We start from the raw sequence: 14,841 nt of genomic DNA, 5'->3' as shown, positions 1-14,841 counted from the left end.
CGGCCATCTGATTGGCCGAAAACCACAGTGACGGTCACGGCATGGGGCTCTGAAGGAACGGCACGAGCGGCCGTTCCTTCAGAGCGCATGCGCCAGTGACGTCACTGGCTGCATGTAAGGTAAATATCTCCTAAACGGTACATGTTTAGGAGATATTTACACTACCTATAGGTAAGCCTTATCATAAGCTTACTTATAGGTAAAAGTGTCAGAGGAGGGTTTACTTCCTCTTTAAGTTATAATTTAAGTTTTAACCACTTTACCGCTATGTACCGGAGTACTACTGCGGCAAAGTGGCTCGTTCCCGTCTGACGACGTAGACCTACGTCGCCAGACTCCTCCCCCTGTAGGCGGCGCTTGCGCGCCGCCGGAGGCGCGCTCCCGCTGTTTTCATTCACAGCGGGAGTCGGGCCAGGGGAGGAGCAGCCCCGATCGTCGGGGAATCTAGTTTGGAGATCCGCCCGCCTGTGTAAACAGAGCGGGCGGATCTCCTCAGTGACAGGGAGTGACAGATTGGAGTGTTCAGCATAGCTGGACATCCGATCTGTCCCTGTCTCACACAGTCACCTCCCCCCCCACACGTCAGTAAGCACCAGGCATACATTAACCCCGCCCTCTCCAATAAAATCAACCCCTTCCCTGCCAGTGTCATTTTTACAGTAACAGTGCATATTTATAGCACTGATTACTGCAGTAATGTCACTGGTACCCCCAAAAGTGTCAAAAATGTCAGTCAAGGGTCCGATCTGTCCGCCGCAATGTCGCAGTCCCGCAAAAAAAAAAAAAAAAAAATCGCAGATCGCCGCCATTACTCGTTAAAAAAAAAAACCCACCAAAAATGACAGAAATCTTTCCCTTTGTTAGTAAACGCAATAACTTTTGCTCAAACCAATCAAAATACGCTTATTGCGATTTTTTTTTACCAAACATGGGTAGCAGAAAAAAATTGGCCAAAAATTTTAAAAAAATTGGTTTTTACATCTTTTTTGGGGGGAATTTCATATAAAAAAATGTTAAAAATATTGTTATTTTTTCAAAATTTCGCTCTTTTTTTGTTTATAGCGCAAAAAGTAAAAATCGCACAGGTGATCAAATACCACCAAAAGAAAGCTCTGTTTGTGGGAAAAAAAGGACGTAAATTTCCTTTGGGTACGGCATCGCATGACCGCGCAATTGTCAGTTAAATTTGCACAGCGCCGAATCGCAAAAAGTGGCCAGACGTAAGACAGCAAAATGCTCTAGTGGTAAAGTGGTTAATAAAGAAGCATTTGATACCGTACAATACAAATGGTTTCTTTTTCCCTGTTATGTATAAGTGATCCTCATGTGATAATGTGATAAGCTGAAAATAAGAACAGGCTCTTCATCCGGGAGTGAGGCTTGTAACTCATGACAGCAGCATGTGACAGCTATCTGAGAGCGAGGCTTGCAGCACGTGACGCCGACCTGGGAGTGAGGTTTGGAACGCAGGATACTGATTCAGGAACGAGGCTTGGAGCGGAAGATCCTGTAACGGTCTTTGCCTGTGTTGTGTTGGGGTGTGCACGTGAAGTGTGCGACGTCATCATAAACACTCGTAGGCAAGATGGAGGCGCATGTCACAGGAAAGGTAACGGAAAAGGGAAGTTTTGTGTTCCCGGTGAGGCCGGAAGTTGTTGCTCCGTAGTGCACGGTGTCACATATTGTGTAGACAGATGTAGAATAACGTCTGTGTTGGTTTTCTTGCTGTCCCTGCCTAGTACTGTCACCTGTCAGTCACTCTCCAGGAACAGGCCAGTGTCCTCACTGACTTCCGGACCTAGCAGGCGGACTGTTTGCTTGTATGAGCCAGCCGGGCTGTGGGTCATAGTCATAGAATGAGTGAGAGAGAGAGAGGAACAGATTTGTGAACGTAGACATGCGCAGCAGCTTTTGGGCATGTTTAATCTGCCCCTACAAGCAAATAGTGTTATTCTTCACTATATTGTAAAAAGTATTGGGATGACTGCCTTTACAGGCACATCAACTTCAATGGCATCCCAGTCTTAAAGCGGAGTTCCACCCTGGGAAAGTTTTTTTAAATAAAAATACCCCCAGGACAGTCAGGGCTAGTGCATTCCACAATGGCTAGCCTCTGATCCGTCCTGGGTTGCACTTACCTGCAAGAAGAAATACTCACCTTGAAAATGTATTCTCCAGCGCTGCCATCTCAAGTGTGGGCAGCTTGAAGCCAGCACGATCCTCTTCTGTGTCCTCTTCCGTCTTCTTCGGTCCCACGGTGCACTGCACCGGTGTTCTGTGTCACCGGTTTAAAATTTAGTCGGACCCATGAAAATTCCGGACCTCGTCACTTCCGGCTGGTGCGAGCCCCGGTGCGCATGCGCACAAGGTCCGAGGAAATTCTAAGACTTAGCGAACAGCTGATTGAGAGGAGGAGGGGCTGAGGTGGGACACACACACCGCCCGGGAGAACCGGGCCTCGGGGTCACTGCTCCGCGCCCTTTCATCCCCGAGACCCCAAATTTCTATCTCCTGTAGGGGAGCGTCTTGGTTACCTGCGATACAATTTTGGGGTCTCTAGCAGCTTTGGTTCGCCCGTGACAGCAATTTTCCCGCGGCAGTGTGTGCATCCCACCTCAGCCCCTCCTCCTCTCAATCAGCTGTTCGCTAAGTCTTAGAATTTCCTCGGACCTTGGGTGCATGCGCACCGGGGTTCGCACCAGCCGGAAGTGACAAAGTCCGGAATTTTCATGGGTCCGACTAAATTTTAGAAGAACAGCGGCCCCGCCGTCACTTCCGGTGCCGCAGCGTCATCCCTGCACAGCTTCTGGGCATGCCCAGAAGCTGTTTAGCAGGGTATGACGCGCCTGCACCAGAACTGACGTCGGGGCCGGTGCAGGCACATTGATTCTGGGGGTAATGACGTTCAGCTCCCAGGAATCATTGCAAGCCAGGAAGTGACAAATCGCCGAGGGAGGAAGAGGAAGTAAGGTAAGTATATATTTTTTTCTAAACATGGTAAGTAAAAAAAAAAAAAAAAAAAAAAATTGCGATTATCCATTTGTTTTTCAGGTGACCCAGAGCAAGAAGATGGAGGTAAGTATAATTTTAGGGTGGAACTCCTCTTTAAGTGGGGTACACACTAGTAGAAAATCTGCAGAAAATTCCCGCCCGAGGGAAAATCGTACGAGTTTCGGCTAGTGTGTACACCACTTTCAGCAGCCAATGCCGACATTTTCAACAAAAAAAAACGAAGGGACAAACACCAAAATATTTTTCGTCCGTCCCCAGACGACTAATTTTCGTTTAATGTGTATGCAGTAAGTCTGTGAAAAATCGCATAAGAAAGACCACGCATGATCTGAAGTTGCTGACAACCTGGAAGTCTAGGAACAAATGTGCCAAAAAAAAATAAAAAATCGGACGAGAAATTTTGTGAACATTTTTGCACTGTCAACTAAAAACGGTAATGAACGCTGAGCAAGAGAGGATATTTTGTCTGATTTCCGTCAAGTGTTTACGGGCCTTTAGTCCGTAGGGTTCAATATTGAGTTGGCCCACCCTTTGCAGCTTTAACAACTTCAACTCCTCTAGGAAGGTTATCCACAAGGTTTAGGAGTGTGTCTATGGGAATGTTTGTCCATTCCTCCAGAAGAGCATTTGTGTGGTCAGGCACTGATGTTGGATGAGAAGGCCTGGCTCACAGTCTGCGCTCTATTTCATCCCAAAGGTGTTCTGTCAGGTTGAGGTCAGGACTCTGTGCAGGCCAGTCAATTTCCTCCACCCCAAACTCGCTCATCCATGTCTTTATGGACCTTGCTTTGTACACTGGTCCAAATCATTAGGTGGAGGGAGGATTATGGTGTGGGGTTGGGTTTGGCCCCTTAGTTCCAGTGAAGGGATTGCTTAGGGCCAGTTTACTCCATAGTAATGCAGTCCGCATGCATTGCGGATACATTTCTGCATGTGCGTTTCTGTTTTTGTTATGCTTTGCAATTCATTTTTTCCCCCCTCTTTTTTTTTTACTTCACCTTAAAGAGGTTGTAAACCTCAGATTTTTTTTTTTTTTTTTTTAAACGAACACCTGAAAGACAAACACCTAATGAGCTAGTATACCGACTGCTCACCTCTCTCATGGGTGACATGTTGTGTCGCCCTTCTTCCGGGATCGCAGCATCCGGCCATCTGATTGGCTGGGGCCACGATGACGTCACTCCCGTGCATGCACGCGGGAACCGACGGTAACTGCACGGGGCTGTGAAGGAACGGCACGAGCGGCTGTTCCTTCAGAGCGCATGCGCCAGTGATGTCACTGGCTGCATGTAAGGTAAATATCTCCTAAACGGTACATGTTTAGGAGATATTTACACTACCTATAGGTAAGCCTTAATATGGGCTTACCTATAGGAACAAGTTGCAGAGGAGGGTTTACTTCCTCTTTAAGGGCCAGTTCCCCACATAGAAATTTAGTCCAGATGCTTTTCTGCATGTGCAGTTTTGATGCGTTCTAGTGCATCTTTGATGCAGTCCAGTGCACTTTTCCCCCTCTTTTTTCTTAACCCTAAATAAAAACGTGTTCCAGTGTGTTTTACTGCGTTCCAGTACAGTCCAGTGCAGGAATTGGAACACACTGCAACTGACCACACTGGTGTGAACTATGCCTTTGAAATCCATATAATCTACTTTCCATGTGTTCTTGATTGAGAAAAAAAAAAAAAACACTGGACTACATGTGGTGTGAATTGGCCCATAAGGCATCTTGCTGTGGGGACTCGGCAGGAGGGAGGGACCAGAAGGGCAGGGAAGGAAACCCAAGAAGAGGAGGTTTTTTGGTTGCTCTGTGCAGAACCATTGCACAGAGCATGTCATACTTACCTGCTCTGTGCAGAACCATTGCACAGAGCAGGTAAGTATGACATGTTTGTTATTTAAAAAAAAAATCTGCCTTTAATATCACTTTAAAGTACTGTATATGTGCACTCACACCATTACATTTAAAGTAGAAATGTAAGGCAAAATGTATACATACTGTAGATAAATTATAAACTTTTTTTTTTTTGTTAATAAGTGATCACATGACTATCGTTCTAAGCTGTATAAGGAGCTCAGAGAGGTGGGGGTAGAGTCTGCAGGGGTTTGTGTCTGCAGGAGGCAGAGAAACAGCAGGACACTGATCTTCCCAGTTCACAGAAAGGAAGCAATACAAAGAGAACAGAATACCTTTTCTTAAAAGGACATGGTAAAACAAATTAATACCAGGAATATAAAAAGTTTAGATAACATGCATTTTAAAGCTTAGGTTTAGGTTTGGACTATTTTACATTGTAACATTGATCTAGCTTGGATCAGTAAGTATGCTTATTCCATACCTGTCCAATCCCCGTGACCACTGGAAATTGCTGTGTAAGGCTGGCCATACACTATACAATTTTCTTGTTCAATTTTCCTTTAGATTTACCAAAACCATGTAATATAGGGTCAAACCTAAACACTTTCAATTTGTATGCAGTCAGGCAGGCCCTTGCACTACGTAGTTTAAGGTAAATCTAAAGGAAATTGAATAAGAAAATTGTATAGTGTATGGCCAGCCTTAGGCTGGATTCACACTAAAATCAGATGAGGCTCACAGCAGGGGTCCAGGGCATCCATGTTCTCTGTTTCCGGCCTGAATTTGGACCTTAAATGAAGCCAAAGCCACACAGGACCCCTGTGCAATCTGCTCTGTAGCCGCCTCGGAGATGTGTGAACAAGCAGATTCTCCTGTCATGTGAATAGGATGCGAGGAAACCCACATCCAATTCACACTAGTGTGAACCTAGCCTTAGACACTTCTACTACAATGATCACCACTAGCTTCCAGGTCCTGTGCCAAGCGATTGCCTGATGCATAGTGAACACAGGTGGTCCCTCACTCGCACAGGTGCCGTTCTCTGATTATACAAGGTGGAGATTGTGATGTCACCACCTCTTCCAATCAGAGAACCCTTTGCATTCTTTGGGAAATGCAGAGTAAATGGCACTGATTGTGTGATCTCCTGTGTTCACAATGCAGCCCGGCTGCCTCTAAGCACAGGACCTGGAAGCTAGTGGAGATCATTGCATTGCGTTCCTGCTACAGTGATTCACAGCTTCCACGGGTATAACACATACTTACATTAGTCCAAACTGGACCAATGTTACTATGCAAAAATATCCATGTCTAAACTTCAGATTTAAAGTACAAATTAAAGCTGAACTCTGGAAAACGAAAAAGTACTTTCTTAACCACTATTTACGTCGGCAGTCAGCCCCTCACAGGCAGAGCGACGTAGGGCTACGTCGCTAGCCTGTAAGGGTTTTGGGAGCGCGCGCGCTCCGCCAGATGCGCGCTCCTGCTCGGTCACGGACCCCCCCCCCTCCCCGCGCGTGTGCCTGGCGGACCCGATGTCCGCCGGGCACTCGCGATCGTCCGTGACAGCGGGAGAAAGGCTGGCGGCTAGTGAAAACAAAGCCGCCTGTCAGTCTCCCCTGTGTAAGATTGGTGATCAAAAGGTTCTACTATGTAGGACCGTTAATCACTGTTCTTACACATCAAGCCACAGCCATTCACAGTTAGAGACACGCCCCTAGGGACACACTTAACCCCTCCCTCTCAAAAAAATTAACCCCTTCACTGCCAGTGTCATTTTTACAGTAACCGTGCATATGTATAGCACTGAGTACTGTAGTAATGTCACTGGTAACCCCAAAAGTGTCAAAAATGTCAGTCAAGGGTCCGATCTGTCCGCCGCAATGTCGCAGTCCCGCAAAAAAAATTGCAGATCGCCGCCATTACGCGTTAAACAAAACAATAAAAATGACAAAAATCTTTCCCTTTGTTAGTAAACGCAATAACATTTGCGCAAACCAATCATACGCTTTTTGCGATTTTTTTTTTTTTTTTTTTTTTTTTTTTTTTTTTTTTAACCAAACATATGGTAAAAAAAAAAAAAAAATTGCCCTAAAATGTTAAAAAATTTTGATTTTTACATTTTTTTGGGGAATTTCATATAAAAAAATGTGAAAAATATTGTTATTTTTGCAAAATTTACGCTCATTTTTTTGTTTATAGCGCATGATCAAAAAATCGCACAGGTGATCAAATACCACCAAAAGAAAGCTCTGTTTGTGGGAAAAAAAGGACGCCAAATTCGTTTAGGTACAGCGTCGCACGACCGCGCAATTGTCCGTTAATATTCACGCAGTGCCGAATCGCAAAATAGGCCCTGGTCAGGAAGGGGGTAAAATCTTCCGGGGCTTAAGTGGTTAAAGTAGGGATGCGCCGCACTGCAAAGGTTAACTCGTTAAATCTATGGGACAGGAAAACCAGTTTACTTGCCTGATCCTTCACTCCCCCTGCAGACAGTGCTTCCCTATGCTTCAGCAGTGGATTGTTGTTTGGCATCGTCATATCAGATGGATGGATGGGCACAGCATCACTCTTGATGATGTCAGAGGACATTAGAATGCTGCGGCATATGGGACAAGAGGCTGCAGGGATTGGTCTAGCAGTGTGGAGGGAAGGAGAGAGTGATCGGGTGTGTAAATCTGCTTTTCACTGTCCCCTAGATATAAATGAGCAGTTAACTGTTGCAGACTTTTTAGTCTTCCACTGTAGCTTTAAAGCAGAGCTATGAAAACCAAAAAAAAAAAAAAAAAAAAAAAAAACTAAGATTAGCAGACAGTCCTTTTGGTGCAGAAGAGACATGTTATGGGGGAGTTTACGAAAACTGGAGCAGACGGTGGAACTAATCCCTCCTATCGTTTTCAGCCAAGTTAGCTGCCATGTTGACTTTTGTTTGATCTTTAAAGTGGAGTTCCGCCCAAAAATTGAACTTCTGCTGATTTGCGTCCCCCCCCCCCCCCGCCTCATTTCAGGGGGTGAGGGGGGAACGGGAACCTTTTTTTGACAGGTACCCTTCACCACTTCAGGGAGATGGCACCGCGATGCAGTCTCTCGGAAGTTCAACCCCCCTCCGCCTTCCCCTGCTGCCGGGCCAATTAGAAAGCGCAGTGCCCTTCGCAGTAGGGAAAGGCTTCACTGCCAGTTTCCCTTACAACGAATGGTGGTGGCAGCAGCCAGCAGCTGATCTGAAAATTGGCTGGGTTGCTGACATTACAGGCTCCCTGGACAAGGAAGTGTCTATATATAGTAGGGATGCACTGATCCGATATTAGGATCGGATATAGGATACTGCAAAAATAGCTGGACCGGGGATCGGTAAAATTAAGTCCCGGCTCAGCCGTCCCTTACTTGCACGGAGCTGCTACTTCCTGTAGAGGTCCAGGTCACAGACGGAGTGATATCAGGTGCACTCCGCCTGTGAATGGAGGAGCCATACACATGAAGCAGTGGCTTTGCTCTGTACTGCAGCCACATGCATATTGTGTATGTGTGTAGTTCCGGATCGGTTTCAGTATCGGTATTGGCAGATACAAAAGTCCAGATATCGGGACTAGAAAAGTTGGATCGGTGCACCCCTAATATATAGTGTCTATATATTAAAAACCCGCAGCTTCATTATCCACTCTCCGACTGCCTAATAACGATTTACGTCGGCAGTCAGCCCCTCACAGGCAGAGTGACGTAGGTCTACCTGTCTTTCTCCCCTGTGTAACAGATCATACGGTCCTGCTATGTAGGACCGTTGATCTGTGCTGTTACACCACTATCCACATCCAATCACAGTAAGAAGCACGCCCCTAGGGACACACATAACCCCTCCCTCTCAAATAGTTAACCCCTTCACTGCCAGTGTCATTTTTACAGTAACAGTGCATATGTATAGCACGGATTACTGTAGTAATGTCACTGGTAACCCCAAAAGTGTCAAAAATGTCAGTCAAGGGTCCGATCTGTCCGCCGCAATGTCGCAGTCCCGCAAAAAAAATCGCAGTTCGCCGCCATTACTCGTTAAAAAAAAAACAATAAAAATGACAAAAATCTTTCCCTTAGTTAGTAAATGCAATAGATTTTGCGCAAACCAATCAAAATACGCTTTTTGCGTTTTTTTTTTTTTTTTACCAAACATATGTAGCAGAAAACAAATTGGCCGAAAATGTTAAAAAAATTTTGATTTTTACATTTTTTTGGGGGAATTGCATATAAAAAAATGTGAAAAATATTGTTATTTTTGCAAAATTGTCGCTCTTTCTTTGCTTATAGCGCATGATCAAAAAATCGCACAGGTGATCAAATACCACCAAAAGAAAGCTCTGTTTGTGGGAAAAAAAGGACGTTAATTTCATTTGGGTACAGTGTCGCACGAATTGTCCGTTAAAGTCACGCAGTGCCAAATCGCAAAATAGGCCCTGGTCAGGAAGGGGGTAAAGCGGTTATTTGTAGCTGCTGACTTTTAATTATTTTTTCCCCAGCTGGAACACCACTTTAACTGTCATGGTGCTGCACATGTGAGTTTTGATACCAGCTATCTGAGAATTTGACAGTTTGGTTAGGACACAAGGAAATGTGACAGTTAGGCTTGTTCACACCATACGTGCATGAAAACTAATGGGAAAAATCAACATCAGTTTCCATGCGTGTCAGTTATTTGCCCTATTTACACTAATGTTGATGTCATGTCAGTTTTTTCCTGTGCAGAAAAAATCTGCATGTGATACCAGTGTTGTGGTGTGAGCAGGGCACATAGAAAACAATTGTTTTTTTGCACCATCGCAGAACGTGTGCAGAAATACTGATGTCTCTGCACCATGGTGTAAATGAGGCCTTACATTCCTGGCATGTGCCGTCAATGTAACTGTTTTTTGAAAATTTGTGAATAAACTCCCATCTCTGACTTGTACCTATAATAAGGCTTACCTATAGATACTGTAAATATCTTCTAAACGTGCACGTTTAAAAGATATTTACTTTACGCTGATGACGTCACCAACGCATGCGTTCTGAAGAAGCAGCCACCTGGGCAGTTCCTTCAGAGTCCTGTGCTGTAAACAGTGGGTCCCCTCCGCATGTGTGTAAGTAACGTCATCACGGCTCCGGCTAATCACACAGCCTGAGTCTGCAGACCTGGAAGGAAGACTGAGTGAAGATGGAAGCCGCCTCCAGTGGTGACAGCGCTTAGCCCTGAGGGCTTTGTCTTCAAGTTAGTTTATGCAATGCATACTAGCACATTATGACTTTACCTTTCAGGTCAGGAAAAGAAATCACCCAGCTGTTTACTACCGCTTTAAATCGTTGGGTTTAGTTCTGCTTTAAGAGCAGCTGTGCATAGTAACCAATCAGGTTCTATCCTCAGCCTATCAATAAGCTTTGAAAATAAAAGCTTGAAGCTTATTGGTTGACATGCACAGCTGCTCCAGATTCTGCCTGCTCCAGTTTTAGTAAATTCTCCTGTTTGGCCTCATGCACACAGGATTATGAAAATAAGAAGTATTTTTCTGCCAGCATTTGTCAGATAAAACATAAAAGGTTTATGTGCAAATGCATTCTAATGGCCAGAACATTAATTTATTAATTTTGTTAACCGAGGTAGGGCACCCTGCCAAAGAAAGGAACTTACACACGGGTCAATTTCTTGAATTTTATTTTATTTTTTTTATTTATAAAATAATAAAAAAAAAAATTAGTTGAAATAATGACCAGGTAGGGCAGTTACGAAAAAATAATTAATTTTTGGAAGAAACAACATTTTACACAAATTTATACATCCTTTCAGGTATAGAAGGAGAATGGCTTATGAGGCACATTTCTCTCAGGGTTATCAAAACAAAGGGTACAAATTGAGACTTTAGAAACTAGATGGTTCCCGTTGCACCGGAATACCCAAGTACCTAAACTCTTCAACCAATAGCAGGAGTGAGGGAACTGCCAGTGCTTGGGCTTGAGGGACTAAAGCTTAGTGAACCAATTTAGACTAGTTAATGCAGATAACTACATTAATTTCTAATGACTATATATATAAATTAGGGATGCACCGAAATTAACATTTTGGGCCGAAACCGAAAATGCAGGATGCCATTGGCCGTAAACCGAAACTGAAAATGACTTTTTCCCCCAAATAATTTTAAAATAGATAGAACAGGGGCCTACGCCAAAAACAGGCAGCGACGTACACCTGTCGCTGCCACCCTGTCACAGTATATGTACTGTGACGGGTTGGCAATAGGTTAATTTAATTACCAATGGTATTTGTATTATGCAGCATGAGGGGGTTAATGTATTGTCACTGCTGGTCACTCATCTATTAGTGACCGACCAGTGGCAGTTAATTAACCCCTTTGTGCTGCATTAGTGCAACCAGTATCAGTGTTAATTAACACTGGTTGCACTGATACTGGTTGCACTAATGCAGCACAAAGGGGTTAATTAACTGCCACTGGTCGGTCACTAATCCAGCAGTGACAATACATTAACCCCTCATGCTGCATAATTAATGCAAATACCAATGGTAAGCTGCCTCAGCTATCACCCCCCCCCCCCCCCCCGGCATCAGCCTCAGCGTCCCTCTCCTACTCACTCAGCTCCTCCGGTCACGGTGTCCATTATTCAAAAGTCCCGCCTCTGGCCGGCCGCTCCGCCTCCTGGTGATGTCACTACTACTACGATCTGTACATGAATGAACTGACACACCGGGCGGGCGGGCGAGCGGCCGCTAATAGCTGTAACTATGTGAGCCCTTCACTTCTCTTCAATTCCCTGACACTCCGGGCGGGAGGGCGGGGCGAGCGGCCGCTAATAGATAGAACTATGTGATCCTTCCTGTCAGCGGAACTGTGTGTGAAATTCTGTGAATGAGAACTGACCTGACACCGGGCGGGGGGGGGGGGGGCGGCCGCTAATAGCTGTAACTATGTGAGCCTTTCACTTCCTGTCAGGCATGTATCTCCTCTGACAGGGAAGTGAAAGGCTCACATAGTTACAGCTATTAGCGGCCGCCCCCCCCCCCCCCCCCCCGCCCGGTGTCAGGTCAGTTCTCATTCACAGAATTTCACACACAGTTCCGCTGAGCTGACAGGGAAGGATCACATAGTTCTATCTATTAGCGGCCGCTCGCCCCGCCCTCCCGCCTGATATGTCCCTTCATTCATGCACACATCTAGTAGTAGGGACGTCATTGAGAGGCGGGCGGCCGGTCAGAGGCGGGACTTTTAAAACCTGCCCTGCGCTGCGCCCTCCTCCTTCCTCACGGCGGCCATATTAATTTCTGTTAACCCATTATCGGCCGAAATGGGATAGGCTCATTTTCGGCCGATAATTTCGGTGCATCCCTAATATAAATTATTAATTTTGTTTTATATCTGCCTTGAGTTTAGCTTAGTTTAGGCCCAGTCTGTATATGGGACTATAACTTCTGGCCAAGTCCAAACTAACCTACCCCCCCCTTTTTCCCCAAACTATTTAAATTCTAGTGGGCAGGGCTTAATTGGGACTTGAGTAGATGTCAAGGCTTGTACCAAGGATCCAAAAGGGCCCCATGGGATTCAGTGTCAGCACTAAGATGGGATTTGCATTCGCTGTAAAGTGCCCAGACTTCTGCACTATTGCCACCTTTTTGAAAAAAAAATAAAATAAAATATTCCTTTCTTACCATCAGATACACTGGATTTAAATACAGTGGTTCATAGTTACATAGTAGGTGAGGTTGAATAAAGACAATAGTCCATCCAGTTCAACCTGTGTAGGTGTGTGTGGCTGTAATCATCTCGCATACCCCTGAATGTTCTGATCCTTGAGATGTACGTCTAGAAGTCTTTTGAAAGCCACCATATTACCTCCAGAAACCACCTCTTGTGGTAGAGAATTCCACAATCTTGTAGCCCTAACAGTAAAGAACCCCCCACGTTGCCTGAGGTTAAAACGCTTCTCCTCTAATCGCATTGTATGCCCCCGAGTCCTCATGCAATCCCTGCGACTGAACAGCTTTTCTTCTAAGCCTAGATCCCCATTGAGATATTTAAAAATTGCTATGTCCCCCCTCAGGCGTCTCTTCTCCAGGGAGAATAAATCAAGCGATTGCAGACGCTCCTCATAATCAAGGTCCTCCAATCCCCTAATTAGTTTAGTTGCCCTTCTCCGGACCTTCTCCAGCTCCAACACATCCCTTCTGAGGACTGGTGACCAGAACTGGACAGCATACTCCAGATGAGTTTTATAAAGTGGAAGGATTATAGTCTTATCTCTGGAATACATCCCTTTCTTTATGCATGCTAATATTCTGCTGGCTTTGGCAGCTGCCGATTTTTAAAGAAAATTATGTATTTGAGTATGTTGATTTTCAGTAGAAGAGTAGAAACAATTAACATTTCATAGTGTAGGTATTTGATGGGACTGATATATCTCGAAGTGTAAAATCAATGTTTTGTGAGTAGATATGTTGAGACAATGTAAGACATTGGAAAACAGACAAAGTCTGTTTTCTCTCTAGAAAATGATTTGGTATACCGTAACATCAACGTCGTAGTAGCCATTTATCTGCAATTCCCTGGACAGACACCCAGTGGAAAGGGCAACCTGCCAGTTGAGTTATTACAGTGAAGACATGGAATGATCTTCTGTAACATTTGTAAGGTGTTTTGTTCTAAGTATTTTGTATACAGTGTCGTTCAACGGAAACCTTTTGTTCCCTAGCACTGAGTAAATAGTATCCTGTAAAGCAAAGCTGAATGGCAAAAAATCTGGCAGCACATAGACAGGCATCACATAACAGGCCTGTGTTCTACTTCATGTACCCAATGCCCTGAACCTCTGTTATTTAACTATTGACCTAGAGTATGGCTCTGTGCCTACCACCTCCAAAGCTAGCCAAACAGGAAAGTTAGATCCTTGACCTCCACTACAGAAGCAGCACGGCTGGGTCTAAAACCAAACTGCAGTTTAAAGTGGAGCTTCACCCTCTTGAACAGCTTTGCCCCAATAAATTGTGAATACTTTTGCATTTACTATATAGATATTTCCATTTACTGTTTGGTTATTTCCATTTGGATAGAGCTGTTTTGATATTGCCTTTAGCGTATTTATTAGAAAATACCTTTTCTTATTTTAAAATTGCCGCTACTTTCTGCTCCCCTTCACTGCGGCAATGTACGTCATCAAGGATGTCCGTTGACTCCTGGGATATCTGTGTCATGAATCCCAGGAGTCAACGGGCATCCAATGCTTCTTGCATCGTGTTATTTCCAAAGTGAAAATTACACAATTGCAGGCGGAGTTTGGCGCCATTAAAGAATAAAACAAATTGCTACCAGGAGTTCCCTGTTGATAGGTTACTATAGCAGCAGGGCAGGAACTTCCGCCGACACTGCCATTGTTATGGTAACCTGTTGTCAACAATGCGTGCCGCACAGTGTCTTTACTGCATAGGCGCAACAACAGGAGGTGCATGCTGGGTAGCCAGCTGCATGCGAGCAAGTGATTTATATTGCACCGGCTTCACATGCCCACACTAACAATACCTACTGCCAGATAGAGAGGCAGCAGGTATTTTTAAAATGATACTTACCTCCATCTTCTCGCTCCGGGTCACCTGAATAACAAATGGATAATCCCATTTTTTTTTTTTTTTACTTACCTCGTAGAGAAGAAAATATACTTACCTTACTTCCTTCTTCCTCCCCTCGGCGGCCACGGCCCGTCGTCACTTCCTGGCTTTGCAATGATTCCTGGGAGCTGAACGTCATCGCTCCCAGGAATCATTGCGCCTGCATCGGCCCGACGTCAGTTCCGGGGCGCGCTCGTCATTCCCTTCTAAACAGCTTCTGGGCATGCCCAGAAGCTGTGGAGGGATGACGCGCACGCATCGGAAGTGACGGCGGGGCCGGCGCAGTGCATAGTGGGACCGAAGAAGACGGAAGAGGACACAGAAGAGGATCGCGCTGGCTTCAAGC

The 14,841-nt window shown here is 45.0% G+C and overlaps 1 protein-coding gene across 1 annotated transcript in view; it reads left to right on the top strand.

Moving 5' to 3' along the window:
* Positions 1-1,464: 1,464 nt before the first annotated feature.
* TBC1D15 (TBC1 domain family member 15) overlaps positions 1,465-14,841 on the top strand; it is a 135,398-nt gene continuing 122,021 nt past the window's right edge. Inside the window, exon 1 of the mRNA XM_082253108.1 lies at positions 1,465-1,609. Coding sequence (XP_082109234.1) covers positions 1,586-1,609 — 24 coding nt within the window. The 5' untranslated portion in view covers positions 1,465-1,585. The remainder of the gene's footprint in view (positions 1,610-14,841) is intronic.

Source organism: Pelophylax lessonae, assembly GCF_965119305.1.
Source record: "Pelophylax lessonae genome assembly, chromosome: 4".
Classification (NCBI taxonomy): Eukaryota; Metazoa; Chordata; class Amphibia; order Anura; family Ranidae; genus Pelophylax; species Pelophylax lessonae.
This window is presented reverse-complemented; position numbering and strand designations above follow the sequence as displayed.